Genomic DNA, 20174 nt, shown 5'->3' with positions numbered 1-20174 from the left:
TCCACATTAGTATTAAAAAAATAAAGTCATCCTGACCATGAAATAAAATTTGACCTATATTTGCCATCCTATTCTAACCACACTGAGTAGCACTGTAAAATTTCTTGACTGAAAAATATATGCTATTAACAATTTACAAGCCTACAGCTGGAACTTATGTGACAGAGCCCAAGGGATTTTACAGCACAGGAATGAGGTGAATCACTGTGAACACAGGACAACTCAGATATGTGAAATCGAACTAGAGGCCTCTCTTTGTTAATGGACTCGGTATTTAACCTGGGCTAGTTGCTCATTACAGAGATAGCACAGGAGACTTTTACAGCTAATTGAACTGGGAAGGAAAGGGCTGTGGAGAGAACAATTACACAGAGGGTATACTAGTCTGCAGCTTTTCACGCAAACGAAGAAAGAAGATCATGTATATGACAGCAGAGAACTCCTTTCATAAACTGAGTAGAGGGCTCAAAGTTATGCAAAACAGCTATAATTTGTAGAGCTAGATACTTCACCTATTGTCCCAATATTACTGAGAATGTAACTGACAGAGAGGTTAACTGGTCTCTTGCTCAAAGTTGCCCATCAACTATGTGGGAAAGCCTCCATTTAAATACATGACTGTCTATATCCAAAGTCCACTGTCTTCTTACCACTCTATTACACATAAAGAAGTTCAGCAATCCACAAGATTGTTTCTCATACCAATTCAGCATACTTTATAACATCTACTAACCATTTACACACAGCTGCCAAACAGAGTACTGAGATACTCAAAATGGAAATGCCTTGGAAAATATTTCAGATACCAAAGCCAGATGTTTTTTTTTTAGGGTTGTGGTATGTAAAAAAGAACTAAAGTTGCTAATTTGTAAGAGGAGAGACAACTGAGTAAATGTTTTAAAAATAATTTAAAGAACTTTGGATGGGAAAGAAGGAAGATGGCAAAATCTGTAACTAAAAATAAAAATAAATTCCAGCAGGTGTGAAAGGATATGTTGAATTTGTTCCTCAGTTCACTTTTGTAAATTAATTACATTCTTTTTTTTTTTGAGACAGAGTCTCACTCTGTTGACCAGGCTAGAGTGCAGTGGCGCAATCTTGGCTTCAAAAAAAAAGGACTGAGCACTTCTCAAGATGCCAAGTGGTGTCCATGGTATATGAAAAGATAATGGAGCCAATAACAGTAAAATTTATATTCTGATTTTTAAATTCAGATATTAAAATGTATATATCCCATATTTTCTTTCTTTAAAATGAAGTGTTATGTGGTTTCTGAGGTTAGTATGAATTTCTAGCTGTACTTGATCAAAGCAGAAAAGATTAACTTCAACTCTTACAAAAAAGAAAGTGAAACATCAAGGTTTTTTGAGCGAATAGTATTAAAGCAGTAAACTTTTAAAAAAAGGTCATATAGACAACTGGATTAGACATTCAGAAGGTAGTATCACATAGTGTTCAAGAGAATTTGGAATCCTAGCTATATGATTTTAGGCTGGTTTCTTATCTTTTCTGTACTTTCTTTTCTTTTCTTTGTTTTGTTTTTTTGTTTGTTTGTTTGTTTTGAGACAGGGTCTCACTCTGTTGCCCAGGCTGAAGTGCAGTAGCACAATCTGCAGCCTCTACCTGCTGGGCTCAAGCAGTGCCCCCACCTGATCCTCCTGAGTAACTGAAACTAGAGGCATGCATCACCATACCTGGCTACTTTTTGTAGTTTTTGTCAAGAAGGGTGGTCTGGAACCCGAGCTCAAGCGGTCTCCTAAAGCACTGGGATTACAGGTGTGAGCCACCATGCCTAGCCCCTATTTTCTCAATCCGTAAAATGATGATAAAAATAGACAGCTAAGATAGTGGTTGTGTGCACTAAATGAGTAATTATGTGTAAGCCTGGAACATAATAAGCACTCAAAAAGCTTCTTATTATTGGCGATAATTCCCACAAGACAAATATAGTCAAGCATTTTTCATTTAGAAATGTCACATTTTTTTTTTTTCTTTCTTGAGACAGAGTCTTGCTCTGTTGCCCGGCTGGAGTGCAGTGGTGCCAACTCAGCTCACTGCAACCTCCGCCTCCCAGGTTCAAGCGATCTGTCTCAGCCTCCCAAGTAGCTGGGATTACAGGTGTGCACCACCATGCCCAGCTATTTTAGATTTTTAGTGGAGATGGGATTTTTACCATGTTGGCCAGGCTGGTCTCAAATTCCGGACCTCAAGTGATCCGCCTGCCTCGGCCTCCCAAAGTGCTAGGATTACAGGCCTGAGTCTCCGGGACCAGCTCAGAAATTTCACTTTAAACCAAAAAAATAAACCACTGACAACCAATGAGCGAAAATGGGGTTTTAAAAAAGAGCCCAGTCATCATGCCCAAAGTAACATGTGACTTTGAAACATCTGTGAGGAACTTCTGGCTTCAAGGAAATACTTATATTCTCTTGGCATCTGTTACAGTGTTTTTAAAGCAAGAATTTCCCTACATAAAGAAAAAGAATACAGAAATAAATGATACACCCTACTTTAAAAATGGGATTGATAGGGCAAATGAAAACACAGATAACAAGAAAGACTAATAAAATTATATTTACATATTCACATTTAGCCAAAAACCTGAATAAATATATTAATTAACCAAGAATTTCCACTTGACTGGTTTCAGGTCTCTGGAAGCCGAGAGAGAGGGAAAGAAAGATGTGGCTAATTAACAATGCAGAATTACATGTCACATTATAACCTGTTATCTAAATTTCACTAGAGTAGTTCAAATAAATGTGGATATTCATCAAACCCTGTCCCATGAGACTTTTAGTACCCTATGTTCTAATTTACATTTCCTCAATCTTCAATACATTTAACTCTTAAAAGACAGAAAATTCCTTAACAACTTACTACATATGTCAAGGAGTAAAACTACACTTGACCTTATTCTAGGGTCTTATTTTATCTGAGAAATAAAGTAAATAATTACAACTTGAATAAAGCACCAAGAAGTATTACATTATAGGAAAAACTGTGTTCATATTCTCTTTAGAAGAACCAACAATTTCCCCCAAAAGGAATGGTATTTTAAAGTTAATTTGTTAATATTTTCAAAAAGACCTTTCACCTAGTAAAAGAGAATGTAGTAATATCAAAGCTTTGATTTTCAACTATGACTTCCATCTGTTCCTCTACTAATCATATTATCTGTTATAAACACTATAATCAATACTTCCCTTTCTTGGTTTTGACTATACTTTCATCTCTTTACAGATAAATGTGGATAATATTTCATTTTTTATTTGATGTAAAATGTTTTGTTCCATGTAAACAAATATTCTTGTAGATAATATAAAGGAGGTGGAAATATAATACATATCATTTTTTTCTTCCAAGTCTGAGAGATTGTCAAGGTTCTGAGGGGACTTAGTTCCAAGTAATGGAAACAACTCAATTCAGAGGCAGTATTTCTGAAATGTTCAGGGAGAGGTTGGGGGAAAGGGGAATCAATAGGTAGGAAAGAAGAACAAATCTGTTCTCTAAAAAAGAAATACATGGTGGTATGATGATAATGAACAATTAGTTTCAATAGACAATTTTATTGCTTGAAAATAGGGTATAAGCTTTATAGTTTTTAGAAGAGATAAGGGGATTGCATCAACATTGTGGAAGTTGGTATTCCTTGCTTAAGAAACAATTTTATCTATACCATGCAATTTTATTCTGTGACTTTATAAGAAAACATGGTGACATTTGATGTGGAGAAAGTTGTCTATTATATGCAATAGACACAGGAAATACAAAATATAATTTCTATCTTTGGTTTGCTGAGGGGAAAAAAGGGGTAAGAGAAAATGGGAAAATAAAGAAGGCTACAAACCACTTGAAATAAATCATGCAAATAAAAGAGCAACTAAATGATTACATGAAAAGAATATTTAACAGTAATGTAAAATAAAGGCTCTACTTAGAAATAATTGTTTTATAGGCCAACTAGATGGTAAAATCACAAAAGACGATAAACAAAACAAAGAAAAAAATTTAGTTTTCATTAAATAAATAATCCAAAATCCATGAAATCACTGTATTGACAAATTGTTAGTAGAATACAGGGATACTAGGGGAAGGGGCTTTTTTGTTCTTTCTTTCACAAGAAGGATTCAACACAGGAAGGTGCATTTAGAAAGAATCTACGACATATTACATTAAAACAAAAGCCGGCCAGGCGTAGTGGCTCACACCTGTAATCCCAACACTTCGGGAGGGCGAGGTGGATGGATTACCTGAGGTCAGGTAATTCAAGGAGTTCAGGAGTTCAAGACCAGCCTGGCCAACATGGTAAAACCCTGTCTCTACTAAAAATACAAAAAAAATTAGCCGGGCATGGTGGTGGACGCCTGTAATCCCAGCTACTCGGAAGGCTGAGGCAGGAGAATCGCTTGAGTACCCCGGAGGCAGAGGTTGCAGTGGGCCGAGATCATGCCATTGCACTCCAGCCTGGGCGACATGAGCGAAACTCAGTCTCAAAATAATAATAATAATGTCAGAATATATTTTGTATTACCATCTCTATAATAATGCTAATAAGCTATAATAATTTTCAAATGGCTTCTAAGATAAAATCCGAACTCTTTCAAGATTTAAAGTTTTAAACTTTTAAACCTAGTCTCATATTTTAAAAATAATACCACTTATCTACGAAACATATTCTTAAAACCAATGGTAACCATAGCTGTTACCATTCTTTATACAAGGCCTATGATAGTAGATACAAGTGACAATAATAATGTATTTCATAACTTTTCTACAAGGGAAATTGCTAGTATTCTAAAAGTATTAGTGTCCATTAACATAAAGTAATAATGGGCTCTGGAAAAAGATTCACCTACAAATTCAAAAGCTGCTTAATTAAATTCAGTTCTCACTGACTATCAGTTGAAATAGTAATGTCTCATTTACTTCTTACAGGGAACTTTCCAGTTAATTAAACGGATCAGGAGAAAGAGATTTTAGCAAAACAAGAATTAACTACTCAATTATTTGTCAATATCAGTTGGGCCACGCTTTCCTATTTTGCATCTGGAGGTTCCACTACTCAGGTACAAATTTAAAACATCCCAGGAAAATATTTTTATATTTGTTCTTACTTTCAATGACAAAAAGTCTGAAGTTTAATTCAATTAGAAGGCAATAAAATAATCTAGTGTTTGTTACTGGTCAAATTTTGGACTTTGTTAAATGGTGTGCTAAAAGTTAAGATAATGGGGGCTAAGACAATAGGAATAAATAATTCTTTCTCTAAGCATTTAATAGCTAGTTTACCTTACAAATTAAAAAAAAAAAAAATAGAGGAAGAGGGAAAAAATTATCCATTTAAAAATCAAAGCAAGTCTAAAAAGAAATTCCTCTTAGGTGTTTAGCTTTCTAACTACATTTCTGGCCATAATGCACAAAATCACTACAATATCATTATCACACAAATTGTTTTTTTAAACAGAAAATTGTCTTAGAATTCATATATTCTAGAAGCAGCTACTTAAGAATTAAGATTTTCTGAATGAGAGAACAAAAAAGTCATGAAGATCTAAAGAAAAATGATGGTGGCTCACACCTGTAATCCCAGCATTCTGGGAGGCTGAGGCGGGTGGATGATGAGGTCAGGAGATCAAGACCATCCTGGCCAACATGGTGAAACCCCATCTCTACTAAAAACACAAAAATTAGCTGGGCGTAGTGGTGCGTGACTGTAATCCTAGCTACTTAGGAGGCTGAGGCAGAATAATCGCTTGAACCAGGGAATCAGAGGCTGCAGTGAGCTGAGATGGCGCCACTGCACTGCAGCCTGGCGACAGAGCGAGGCTCCATCTCAAAAAAATAAATAAAGAAAGAAAGAAAGAAAGAAAAATGAAAAGACTGACAATTGAGAAAGTACTGACAGTTACAATTACCAGGTGAAAGACTTCATATGTAACAAAAAAAACATGGAAAACTTTTAAACTGATCAAACACTAAATGAATCTGGCACTCTTCATTACATAAGGTTTTTTTTTTTTTCTTTTAGTCTTTTCTTTTTTTTTTTTTTTTGAGACAGACTCTCGCTCTGTTGCCCAGGCTGGAGCGCAATGGCATGATCTTGGCTCACTGCAACCTCTGCCTCCTGGGTTCAAGTGATTCTCCAAATAACCAAAATAAGTCATTTATTGCCGGGCGCAGTGGCTCACGCCTCTAATCCCAGTACTTTGGGAGGCAGAGGCGGGTGGATCAGGAGATTGAAACCATCCTGGCTAACACAGTGAAATCCCGTCTGTACTAAAAATACAAAAAAATTAGCCGGGTGTGGTGGCGGGCGCCTGTAGTCCCAGCTACTTGGGAGGCTGAGGTAGGTGAATGGCGTGAACCCGGGAGGTGGAGCTTGCAGTGAGCCGAGATCGCTCCACTGCACTCCAGCTGGGTGACAGAGCAAGACTCCATTTCAAAAAAAAAAAAAAAAGTTATTTATTAAAATGAATTTGCTGTAAGTTATTACTGACTTTATGAGTCAGACCTCCACCTCCACCAAGGAATATGTGATTGACTACTGTAGTTGATTTTTTGCAAGTCATTAAACATTTATTGTTTGCCTCCTGTGGGCCAGGCCCACGCTGGACTCTGAGTGACACAAGAACAGGTAAGATAGGGACCTGACCCTCCAAAGACTCTGAAATCAGAAGTGTTGCAGTAAGTCCTCACGTTGGATACGGTACTTTACTATAGATAAAGCAGAGACACCAAGGATCAGAGAAAAGATGAAACTGTCCCAAAGCAGAGTTAGGATCTTGAGCCTAGGTCTCCTAACATCTAGTTCAGTGCCCTTCCTTTCTGATCATTCTTTTAGAATATGTGACTTTAAAATGACGATATTCACAGATAGAGGCATTTTAGGCACTGTGCCACCTTAATAGGAAAGGTAATTTTTACACAGGTAGCCTTAGCTGAGATCTCTCAAATCTTAAGGCAGCTATTCATTATTTTCACTTGTATAAAAGAGCTCGACACTTATCTCTCCACCTTACCAGGATATGGAGTTTTATGTAATAATGTAGGAATTGGCACATTTCTGCAAAAGTCATCAGTTTCTACTAACCCTGACCTCTTCCCATCTAGACCCTTTTTTGTGATCCTGCCTTTTCCAGCCACTCCATGATTTTCCTTCTGACTTCCTGTTCATTGTGCTCTGCAGAGCCATGCCTGGCTCTTTCTTCTTTCTGAAGTGCTTTCTTCCTCCTCTGTAAAATTGACCCTTTACTTTTCTTTCTGACCCTGTGTAATATTTTCTTTTTGGAGAATCTGGCCTGAAAGGAAAAAACATGTTTGACTGCTTTATGAGATAATAAAACTGAAAGTCTCATTTTCTATACCTAAAAATAATTTGTTATATTATTTATTCAGGTATAAATAACTAAAAATAAGTATAGTGCAAACTTATAGGCAAATCTGGAATAGTCTTCATAATTATTACAAAAGCACTACAAGGACCTTTGTAATTTTCTAGTTAAGATTATTGCTAGACACTATCACAAAGTCTGAGAAAGGTCAAATCAGGGAAGCGTTTTGTAAGAAATGCCAATACAATATTGGGGGGCTTATTAATCTTTATGATGACTATTGAGTTAACATTCAAAAGTCAACAAACACTGAATTAGCCCTTAATATAAATAGCAGGCAATACATAAGAGTTACCTTACATGGAAAAATACAGAACCTTCTGCCTCTTTCTGTAGAGGCACATGGAGGCACAGACCCCCTAACCTAAGCATGCTCTTTTGATAAGATAAACAGGTATTCAGTCATTTCTCACACATAACTATAGAGGAACTTAAAAATCTTCTCAGTAAATAATAGGATATATGTATAGAAGAGTCATAGTTTGCTCACCTTTCCATCAAAGCGTTTTATTATATATTGATCCAGACCCAAGTCTGTAAAAGAAAAGGAAATAACATTTAGCTACTGATTATAACTCAAGTGAAACATATAAAGAGCTGTCAGCTCTTGGTTTTGTTTCCAGTCATTCAATTAAAAGTACAAAACATTTATTCAAAGGCCACAGGAATGAATATTTTGCTCCACTTTCAGATTCAAAGTGTGAGTGCTAACAGATACCAACCCTTTTATTTTACATATCAGAAAAGTAAGGCTCTAAGAAGGTAAAAATGTGCAAACCTATTCAACAGTAGAGTCCAATTAGAACTCCGGACTCCTCCCAAAGTCGTCCTCTTTTCACTATATCAAGGTGCTATATTACTTTTAATTAAGGTAAGGAATATTAGTTTAATCTGAATGCATAATATTTTTTTGTATCAAGTCCAAATAAAATAAATACAAAAAAAAAAAAAAAATTACTGCAATACAACTAAACAGTCACAAACAGACCATCTTAATATTAAATTTTTAAATTGGGTTAAATGTTAACTATTTACTTGGGAATGCCTAGCTCTGGATTCTGTGCACTGTGAAAAATTAAGTGAATATATTCGGTGGCACTGAGGGCAGGGATAGTTTTGTCTTTGCACACAGCTTTATCCCCAGCATTTCGAACAGTGCTTGATCAATAAATATCTGCAAAAGAATGAATGAATAAGATACAGTCCTTGCCTTGAAAAGTCACAATTTAGTTAGAAAGACATATGGATATAATAATTAACATTACAAGGGAGCATACAATCAATTCAATAAAAGGGTGCTGTGGGAGTTCTGAGAGTGGAGAAATCAGTACTCGGTTACACTTATTTTCTTGCATAATTATTCAGTTATTTTCTTTCAGTTGCCACTAGTTCAGGCCTTTACCTCACTCTGCCCACATTATTACAATCATCAGATTATCACTGCTCCCAGAAAAACCTTTTTGCATTTCTAATTTAAACATTTGGTTATACATTCTTCTTATCTGCAATGTGCCTCATCTTCCAGAAGCCAGCCCTAAACAAACTGACCCATTGACTGTAAAAGAAATAGATAATTCATGACACAGAAAGAAATGTCAGAAACAATTTTAATTTGCAACCTGACAGATATTTAGGAGAGTGTAAGTCATAAAGGCTGATATTTATCAGAACATGCTTCTGATAAAAGAACAGAGAAAGAGTTCTAGACAATTAAAACTTTGATTGCCTATCTTCCCCTATTTTTTATTTTATTTTATTTATTTTTTTGAAACAGAGTCTTGCTCTCAAAAGATGAGGATAAGGTAACCTCCCAAACTGCTGCCAAAGGACAGCAGGATAGAAAATAGAAAATATAAGACAGAATTATAGAAAACAGAGACTCAATCCAAGAGGTTTAGTATCCGATTAGATACAGGATCTTTCTCCTTCAGAAATAGAGAGAAAATAATCCAAAAAAATACTAGCAGAAACTTTCTCAGAACTAGAGAGAGACAAACTAAAAGACCTTACCAAGTGTTCTAAGCATATTGAACAAAACAGTACCCACACTTCAGTGAATGCTTGTGAAATTTGAGAATACCAAGGATAAAAAAATCCTAACGATTTTCAGGCAAAAATCTTCCTGGTTCCTTACACAGGCATGAGAATCAGAATAGAATCAGATGTCTCACAGGTAAAACCTGGTACATCAACTAGGGAGATATATGCTTACTAATTGCATCAGCACTGTCCAACAGAAATATAGTGTGAATAACAAATGCAAGTCACATGTGTAATTTAAAATTGTCTAATAACCATCTTTAAAAAGGTAGAAAGGAAGAAATCCTGTCATTTGAGGCAACATGGATAGAACTGGTTGACATTATGTTAAATGAAATAAGCCAGGAACAGCAAGTTAAACACCGCATGTTCTCATTCCTATGTGGAAGCCAGAAGAAGTTGATCTCATAGAAGTAGAAAGTAGAACAGGGTATACCAGAGGCTGAGAAGGATAGGGGAAATGGGAGGGACTAGAAAAGATTTGTTAAAGGATACAAAATTACACCTAGATAGGAAGAATAAGTTCTAGTGTTCTATAGCATTGTAGAGCTAATGACAATATATTACACAGTTTCAAATATCTAGAAGGAAGGTACCGACACAAAGAAATGATGTTTGATGGTGATATGCTAATTATCCTTATCTAATCACTATATACATTATATGTATCAAAACAGTGCTATGTACCCCATAAATATGTACAATTATTATGTCAATTTAAAAATAAGGTTAATTAATTTTTTTTTTTTTGAGACGGAGTCTCACTCTGTCACCCAGGTTAGAGCGCTGTGGCATGATCTCGGCTCACTGCAACCTCTACCTCCTGGGTTCAAGCGATTCTCCTGCCTTAGACTCCCGAGTAGCTGGGACTACAGGCACGTGCCACCATGCCCAGCTAATTTTTGTGTGTGTGTGTATTTTTAGTAGAGACAGGGTTTCACCGTGTTAGCCAGGATGGTCTTGATTTCCTGACCTCATGATCTGCCCGCCTCAGCCTCCCAAAGTGCTGGGATAACAGGCATGAGCCACCGTGCCCGGCCAAAAATAACATTAAATTTTTAAAAAGACAAAAAGAAACAAATGAAATTAATTTCAATACTTTATTTAACTGAATATATCCAAATAGTATCATTTTAAGTAGTAATCAAAATATTAATGAGATGTTTTACATTTTTTAATACTACATTTTCAAAATCAGGGGTGTATCTTGTAATTATAATACATCTCAACTCAGACTTGCCACATTTCAAGTGCTCGGTAGCCAAATATGGCTACTGGCTACTGTATTAGATAGCACAGATTTTAGGTTATCAGGGCAATACCCAGAATAACTCAAAATGTAACTTAACATTTTAAAGGTGGTTACTTCTGTGACATGAACTGTGGAGATGGAGAAGATGGAACAGATTTATGTTTCGTATTTTATGCTCTTCATTATACTAAAAAAAAAAAGGTGAGGGGGAAGGGGCATGGGAGGACAGCCTGGTACTCACTGAGAATTATTGTCATTTTATAAGCAAATACTGACATGAAGTAGGCCAAGAGTTTCATGATTTCAAGTTGAAAGAAATGATTATTTCACCTTGTTATGTTCTGATTTATTTACCTGCCAAATGAAGGAGATGGTTGGATTAGATCAGTTCTTAAAATGGTTGGAAGTGGAGTGTGGAGAATGTGGATGGATGAAGTAATTCAAGCTATTGTCCCTAACTACTCCTCTAGAAAATCTAATAGGCCCAATTATTGGGGGCGGGGAGAGCATGGAGAATGAAAGGTGAAAAAATAGCGTGTGTAGTTTAAAAATAATACTTAGGTGACTTCCATATGACAGGATTTCCCTTTCAGTTTGCTACCCAAACCTTTTGGTCCCAGCTTAGAAACACCAGACTATAGCTATGTTGTTTTCACTGAGGTGTTTCCTATGGTTTTTAAACTTTTATTCAAAGAACTTTCAGTCATTTAATTTAATGCTCACAGTGTGATATAAACACTACCTTTGCCTTTTTATTGATAAGAAAGTCAAGGCTCAGAAGGTTAAAGGGCTGTTTTTTTATTTTAACTCTAATAGTCTTCTAATTATGGCAGTTGCCTCTTTTCTTGAGTCCACACCCAAATAATATGTGTGTAAAAGTAAAGTATGTGTAAACGTACACACATACTGTTAAGAATAGTCTCAGTTTAAGCGTCAGAGTGAGCATTTAAAAGACTTGTTTTAAAGACAATGGCAACTAACTTTGTCAAACTCATTTTGTCAAAAGACACAAGGGCAACTGAATCAAATATGTCATTTCAAGATCTATAAATTAGAATTTAGGTAAATGGAAACTGAATAATTTTAGTTAAGAAGTCTAAATTTTATCTCTCAAAATTTAGAGATTCTTTTTTTGTTAACACTAATTTTTTTTCAATATCTTTTGTAGTACAAGTGGTTTTTGATTACACTGATGAATTCTATGGTGGTGAATTCTGAGATTTTAGCACACCCATTATCCGAGTAGTGTACACTGTACCCAATATGTACTCTTTAATCCCTCATCACGCTCCAACCCTAACTCCAAGTCCCCAAAGTCCATTATCTCACTCTGTGTGTCTTTACAACCTCATAGCTTGGCTCCCACTTATAAGTGACAACACATGATATTTGGTTTTCAACAACTGAGTTAACTTCACTTAGAATTATGGCTTTTAGGGGCCGGGTGCGGTGGCTCACGCCTGTAATCCCAGCACTTTGGGAGGCCGAGGCAGGTGGATCACGAGGTCAGGAGATTGAGATCAAGGTGAAACTCCGTCTCTACTAAAAAAATACAAAAAACTTAGCCGGGCATGGTGGCAGGCGCCTGTAGTCCCGGCTACTAGGGAGGCTGAGGCAGGAGAATGGCGTGAACCCGGAAGGCAGAGCTTGCAGTGAGCCGAGATCACGCCACTGCACTCCAGCCTGGGAGACAGAACGAGACTTCATCTCAAAAATAAAAAAAAAAAAAGAATTATGACCTCAAGCTCCATCCAAGTTGCTGCACAAGATATTATTTTGTTCCTTTTGATGGCTGACTAGTATTCCATGGTGTATATATACCACATTTTCTTTATTCACTCATTGGTCGATGGGCACTTATGTTGGTTCTATATCTTTGTGGTTTTTTTGTTTGTTTGTTTGTTTGTTTGTTTTTGAGACAGAGTCTTGCTCTGTTGCCCAGGCTGGAGTGTAGTGGTGCGACTTTGGCTCAATGCAACCTCTGCCTCCTGGCCTCAAGCGATACTCCTGCCTCAGCCTCCTGAGTATCTGGGATTACAGGTGCGTGCCATCACGCCTGGCTAATTTTTGTGTTTTTAGTAAAGATGGGGTTCCACCATGTTGGCCAGGCTGGTCCGTAATTAATGACCTCAAGTGATCCACCTGCCTCGGCCTCCCAAAGTGCTGGAATTACAGGCATGAGTCACCACGCCCGGCCCATATATTTGCAATTATGAACTGTGCTGCTATAAACATGCATGTGCATGAGTCTTTTTCATATAATGACTTCTTTTTATTTGGGCAGATACCCAGTAGTGGGACTGCTGGATCAAATGGTAGATCTGATCTGCTATTTTTAGTTTTTTTTTTTTTTTTTTTTTTTTTGAGACAGAGTCTCACTCTGTTGCCCAGGCTAGAGTGCAGTGGCACAATCTTGGCTCACTGCAACCACCATCTCCTGGGTTCAAGTGATTCTCCTGCTTCAGCCCTGAGTAGCTGGGACTACAGGCATGTGCCACCATGCCCGGCTAATTTTTGTATTTTTAGTAAAGAAGGAGTTTCACTATGTTGGCCAGGCTGGTCTCGAACTCCTGATTTCATGACCTGCCCACCTCAGCCTCCCAAAGTGCTAGGATTACAGCTGTGAGCCACTGTACCCGGCCTACTTTTAGTTCTTTAAGGAATATCCATACTGATTTCCATAGAGGTTGTACCAATCTACATTCCCACCAGCAGTATAAAAGCGTTCCCTTTTCACCACATCCACGCCAACGTCTATTGTTTTTTGACTTTTAATTACTGGCAGGAGTAATGTGGTATCTTTTTGTGATTTTAATTTGCATTTCTCTGATGATTAGTGATGCTGAGCATTTTTTCATAATTTTGTTGGCCATTTGTATATCTTCTTTTGAGAAATATCTATTCATATCCTTTTCTACCTTTTGATGGGATTATTTGCTTTTTTCTTGCTGGTTTATTTGAGTTCCTTACAGATTCTCAATACTAGTCCTTTGTCAGATGCATAGTTTGCAGATATTTTCTCCCATTCTATGGGCTGTCTGTTTACTCCGATTATTTCTTTTGCTGTGCAGAAGCTCTTTAGTTTAATTAGGTCCCATTTCTTTATTTTTGTTGCATTTGCTTTTGGAGTCTCGGTCATGAATTCTTTGCCTAGGCCAATGTCCAGAAGAGTTTTTCCAAGGTTATCCTATAGAATTTTGACGATCTCACATCTTATATTTAAGTCTTTGATTCATCTTGAGTTGATTTTTGTATGAGAGATGGAAGATCCAGTTTCATTATTCTACATGTGTTTAGCACTAAAATTTATCCTAAAAATGTATTAAAATGTTTATATTTTTCAGCAATGCAAGGTAATATAAGCTAGCAAAAGAAAGTATAGTTCCAGCGTATCAGATATGAGAGACATTAAAGCTACTTGGTTTTATCATCTGTGTTAATAATCATTGTAATGAGTTATTTATTGAGTATTTTTGTGGGCCTTGTAATAGACGCTTTATGTATCTTCATTATAGTTTAAAAAAAAAAAAAAGTCAGGGCAAGAGGCATGGCATGAGAGGACAGCCTGGAACTTACTGAGAATTCTTGTCACTTTATAAGCAAATACTGACATGAAGTAGGCCATGAAGAAGTAGGTACATAATACATATAAGTTAATTTTCATAATCATACAAGTTAGTTGCTATTATCTCAGTTTTACAAATGAGAAAATTAGATTTAGAGATGTTAAAAAATTTGCCTAAGATCATATATCTGTATTTCCAATTTCTCATAATCATCTTCATATAATCTTGTCTGCTTCTTCTTACACTCCTTTGATGATTATTCTGCCTACCCCTTAAATATTTACACTTCTTAGAATTTCATTCTTGGATCCCATCTCTCCTCACTTATGCTGTTTGCCTCAGCAATTTCATTTAAAAAACCTTTTAATATTTTTTTAAAAGATAATTAAAAATCTTTGAAGTAGCCAGTTTAAACTGCTGAAAGAAAATAATTTCAGCCCAGAATTACTTATCTAAGTGAAAATAGCTTTCATGAATGAAGACAAAATAAAAAATTCTAACATGAAGGAAAACAAGAGAATTTGTCACCAAGAGACCTGCTTCAAAGGACATTTTATTCTTCAGAGGGGAAAGAAAATGATACCAAAGGAACTTAAAAAAATTTAAAAAGAGCAACAGACATAGTTACTATCTGGACATATAAAATATTTTCTCCTTGCAAGTTCTTTATGTATAATAGTTACTAAAAAAAATCAAGACAATGTCTAGTAGAATTTTTTATGTATACAGATATAACACATAGGACACGACAACATAAAGTTAGGAGAGACCTACATGGTGAAAAGATATCTATCTATATTCCACTGAAAGTGGTAAAATATAAATTCTTAATAGACTGTAAAAAGTTAAGTATGTATATTACAATACCTATAGACACAAGTAGAATAAAGATATACAAAGAAATATTAACCCAAAAGATTAATTCAAACTATACTAAAAAATTTTCAATAATCCAAAAAGAAGGCAGGCAAGGGGATAAAAAGAACATAAAAAGATGGAGAAATAAGAAAAAAACAAATAAAATGGTGGGCCTAAATCCAAGCATATCAATAAATGTAGTAATTAAAAGATAGAGGCTATCATACTGTATAAAAAACAAGATCTAGCTACATGTTGTCCACAAGAACCCTAATTTATTTTTTATTATTTGAATTTATCCTCAAGTTCTAAGGAACCCCATTTAAAACATAATGATGTAAGAAGGTTAAAAGTAACAGGATAGAAAAAGAGTCATAAAAAAAAATCAGAAGAAAACTGGAGTGGCTATATAAATATCAGGCTATGTAGACTTCAGAGCAAAAAAAAAAAAAAATCACATGGATAAAGAGAATCAATTATGTAATGACAAGAGGGTCAATTCACCAAACAATATTAATAATCCTAAAAATGTGTGTACCTAATAAGAGAGTTTCAAAATATGTGAAGCAAAAACTAGAGCCAAGCACAGGGTCATGTGCTTGTAGTCCCAGCTACTTGGGAGGCTGAGACTAGGAGGATCACTTGAGGCCAGGAGCCAGGAGTTCGAGCAGGCAGTATACTATGATCATGTCTATTTACAGCCACTGTATTCCAGCCAAGCAACATAGTGAGACCCCCCCCATCTCTAAAATGAACAAACAAACAAAAAACCAAACTGATAGAACTGAAAGTATGAACAGACAAATTCAAAACTAAAATCAGAAATCAACACCCTTCTCTCAATAATTGATAGAGAAAATAGACTGAAAATCAGTTAGGATATGGAAAACAGACAGCAGATTAGTGGTTGCCTGGGACTTTGAGGGCAGGAAAAAGAGGTAAAGAAATATTACAAATGGGAATGAAGAAACTCATGAGGTGATAAACGTGTCATTATATTAATTGTGTTGATGCTTTCACTAGAAAATACATATGAATAGTATGTCAAAACTCATCAAACACATTATAAATATGTACTATTTATTTTGTTAACTATATCTTAATAAAGCAGTTAAAAATAACAGTACAAACTATCAAAGAGAAGACTGAAACATTTGAAAATATCAATATTGACAACTTCTGTGCATTAAAAATCACCACAAAAAGGCCAGGTACGGTGGCTCACGCCTGTAATCCCAGCACTTTGGGAGGCCGAGACGGGCGGATCACGAGGTCAGGAGATCGAGACCATCCTGGCTAACACCATGAAACCCCATCTCTACTAAAAATACAAAAAAATTAGCCGGGCATAGTGGCTGGCGCCTGTAGTCCCAGCTATTCGGGAGGCTGAGGCAGGAGAATGGCGTGAACCCGGGAGGCGGAGCTTGCAGTGAGCAGAGATCGCGCCACCGCACTCCAGCCTGGGTGACTGAGCAAGACTCCGTCTCAAAAAAAAAGAAAAAAAAATTACTACAAACAAAATAAAAAGGCCCCAGACTAGGAGAAGAGATCTGCAATGTATGTAACAGATTTCAATGAGAATATATAAACTATTTTTACTAAAAAAGAAAATCAAATAGAAAAATGAGCAGAGACTATAAACAGGCAATTCATAGAAAAGGCAATGTAAGTAATCAATAACATGCAGAGATGATAAGCCTCACTTGTCATTAGTGAAATGCAAAATAAAACCAGAAAATTATTTAAAACACTTTAAAGTGTAGAGTTTGTGCGTGTCTGTGATGAAAGTTAAGGTGTTATCAGCTTGAAATAATGTTATAATTATGTTTTTTGTAAGCCTCATGGTAGCCACAAAGAAAAATCCTGTAATAGATACACTAAAAATAAAAGGCAAGGAATTAAAATACACTACCAGAGAAAATAACCACAAAGGAAGACAAAGAAGACAGCAACAAAGGAAAGAGCGGTTACAAAACAATCAGAAAATGAGTAACAAAATGGCTGTAATAAAGTCCTTACATATCAATAATAACAGAGACTATAAATGGTCTAAATTCTGCAACTAAAAAACAGAATGGCTGAATAAATTTTTTAAAAGACCCAACTATATGATGCCTATAAGAGACTCATTTCACCAGTAAGGACACAAACAGACTGAAAGTAAGTAAAGGGAAAAAGATATTTGGAAATAGAAACCAAAAGAGAGCAGGAGTACCTATACCTAGATAAAATATAGTATAAGTCAAAAATTGTAAAAAGAGACAAGGAAGGTATTATTTAGTAATAAAGGAGTCAATTCATTAAGAAGATATGACAATTGTAAATATAGATGAACCCAATCTCAGTGCACCTAAATATAAAGCAAATATTAATAGATCTAAAAAGAGAGAGAGATCACAATACAATAATAGCAGGGGGCTTCCACATCCCGCTTTCATTAATGGGCAGATCATCCAGATAGAAAATCAATAAAGAAACATCAGATTTAAACTGTACTCTGGACAAAATGGACTTAAGAGAGATACACAGAACATTCCATCCAACTGCTACAGAATACACATTCTTCTCACCTGTACATGCACACTTCTTCAGGACAGATCATATGTTAGGCCACAAAACAAGTCTTAACAAATTTAAGAAGACTGAAACTGTATCAAGTATCTTTTCTGACCACAATGATATAAAACTAGAAATAAGTAACAGGAGGAACCTTGGAAACTTTACAAAGATGTGGAGATCAAACAATATGCTCCTGAATAATGGGTCAATGAAGAAATTAAAAAGAAAATTTAAAAAATTTCTTGAGACAAACAAAAATGGAAACACAACATGTTTTTGCTATGGAATATACCAAAAACAATTCTAAGAGGGAAGTTGATAACAATAAACACTACATTGAAAAAGAAGAAAGCCCTTAAATAAACAACCTAATATTGCACTTTAGGGAACTAGAAAAACAAGAACAAACTCAACCAAATATTAGTAGGCGGAAGGAAATAATAAAGATCAAAGCAGAAATAAAGAAAATAGAGAGTAGAAAAAGCACAAAGAGACAATAATTTACTTTCATAAGTTTGTTAAAATTTAAATCTGATAATACCAAGTGTTGACACAAATGCAGAGGAAGAAACTCATATATTCTTGGAGAGAAAGTAAATTATTGCATCTACTCTGGAAATCAACTTGGCAATGTCTAGCAAATGTGAAGAGGAATGAGGAATGTATTCTATGGGCCAGCAAGTCCAGTTCCAGGTATATGCTGAAAATAACTTCTTGGCCAGGCGTGGTGGCTCACGCCTGTAATCCCAGCACTTTAGGATTCACCTAATCCCATTCACTTTAGGGGAATCACCTGAGGTCAGGAGTTCAAGACCAACCTGACCAACAGGGTGAAACCTGGGCAACAGAGCAAGACCCTGTTTCTACTAAAAATACAAAAATTAGCCAGGCATGGTAGTGCATGCCTATAATCCCAGCTACTTGGGAGGCTGAGACAGGCGAATCACTTGAACCCAGGAGATGGAGGTTGCAGTGAGCCAAGATTGTGCCATTGCACTCTAGCCTGGGCAACCAGAGTGAAACTCCATCTCAAAAATAAAATAAAATAAAATAAAATAAAAAAGAAAGAAAATAACTTATTGCAAATATGCACCAGGGCACATATAGGAGAACATTCACTGCAGTATGGTTTGTAATGATTAAAAAAACTGGCATGGAGCCAGATGTGGTATCTCACACTTATAATCCCAGCACTTTGGAAGTCTGAGGTGGGAAGATCACTTGAGGTCAAGAGTTTGAGAGCAGCCTGGGCAACAGTGAGACACTTGTCTCTGCAAAAAATTTTTTAATTAGCTGGGTGTGATGGTACACACCTGTAGTCCTAGCTACTCAGGAAGCGAAAGTAGGGCATAACTTGAGCCCAGAAGTTCAAGGTTACATAACCTATGAATGTGCCACTGTATTCCAGCCTGGGCAACAGAGCAAGACCCTGTTTCTAAAACAAAGCAACACAAAAAACTGGCATGGTAGATTAGACTACTGATCTCAAATATTTACTTCCTTCCCCCTTGACCTCTATGGAAAAGTCCTTGACTTTGGGCTTTGTTATGTAACTTGTTTTAGCCAATGGGATATTAGCAGATGGGACATAAGCACCCTTAAAATGGACTTCTGAGGTTGGCTTTCTTTCTTAGATCTTGGCCATCTATAAGAAAAATATATCCTGGATGGGCCAGTGATCTAAAAAGTGATAAACACACGAAGCAGGCTGACAAATCTGCTGACAAACTTGCAGAGCTACCCCAGCTTAATTAGACAACCTCTAGCCTATCTACAGAGCTCAACAGAGAGCAGCAGAGCACACCTCATGGGATCTGCAGATGAAAGTGCCTTTGCAAAGATTATGACAGCAAGAGAAGTCTAGCATGGCTGACTCCATCTTGCTTCTAGCCTCATAGGCTAGCTGTCCTTACTCATTCCTGGGCAAAAGCCTGGGAATCAGAGGAATTTAGACTATAGTTTAACTTGAAAGCAAGAATGGTAATAGTCCCTCCCTAAAACTCCTTGCTCAGGGACCAAAGCAACATTTGTAAAACTAGTAAAAGGTCACAAGATTAGGATTATGGAAGAGGCCTGAATTCCATTAAAATGTAGGCATAGTTTCTCTAACCCCTTACAACTCAGGTGACATGTCCCCAGAGGTCACAAGACTTGTGACTTCCCCAACTACTTCTATAAATAGCATCACTATTGTAGAATCTAAGATTCATCTTTTGATATATTTTTCAGACTTTTGCATTCTGGCAACTGAATGACCCCACCTAGACCCATGACTCATAACTGAACCCGTCCTGTGGCCCAAACATAGAGGCAGCCTCAGTGCATGAGGACTGTTTTCCACACCCCTGTGATTTCATCCTTAACCAATCTATAGCACCTATTCCCCAGCCCCCTGCCCACCAAACTATCCATAAAAACCCTGGCCTCTGAGTCCTTAGGGAGGCTGACTTCATGAATAATAAACTCCTGTCCTTCTACTTGGCTGGCCTTGCGTTAATTAAACTC

General features: G+C 36.4%; 1 protein-coding gene across 2 annotated transcripts in view; it reads right to left on the bottom strand.

The window, feature by feature from the left end:
• Window positions 1–20174, bottom strand: part of MICU1 (mitochondrial calcium uptake 1) — a 261029-nt gene that overhangs the window by 149737 nt on the left and 91118 nt on the right. For both annotated transcript variants that reach the window (XM_028826501.2, XM_015147414.3), the window contains exon 5: window positions 7885–7928. In XM_028826501.2, the coding sequence (XP_028682334.1) occupies window positions 7885–7928 (44 nt within the window). The remainder of the gene's footprint in view (window positions 1–7884; window positions 7929–20174) is intronic.

Source organism: Macaca mulatta, chromosome 9 (assembly GCF_049350105.2).
Source record: "Macaca mulatta isolate MMU2019108-1 chromosome 9, T2T-MMU8v2.0, whole genome shotgun sequence".
Lineage (NCBI taxonomy): Eukaryota > Metazoa > Chordata > Mammalia > Primates > Cercopithecidae > Macaca > Macaca mulatta.
The sequence above is the reverse complement of the archived record's forward strand: the minus strand, read 5'-3'. Positions and strand labels throughout refer to the sequence as shown.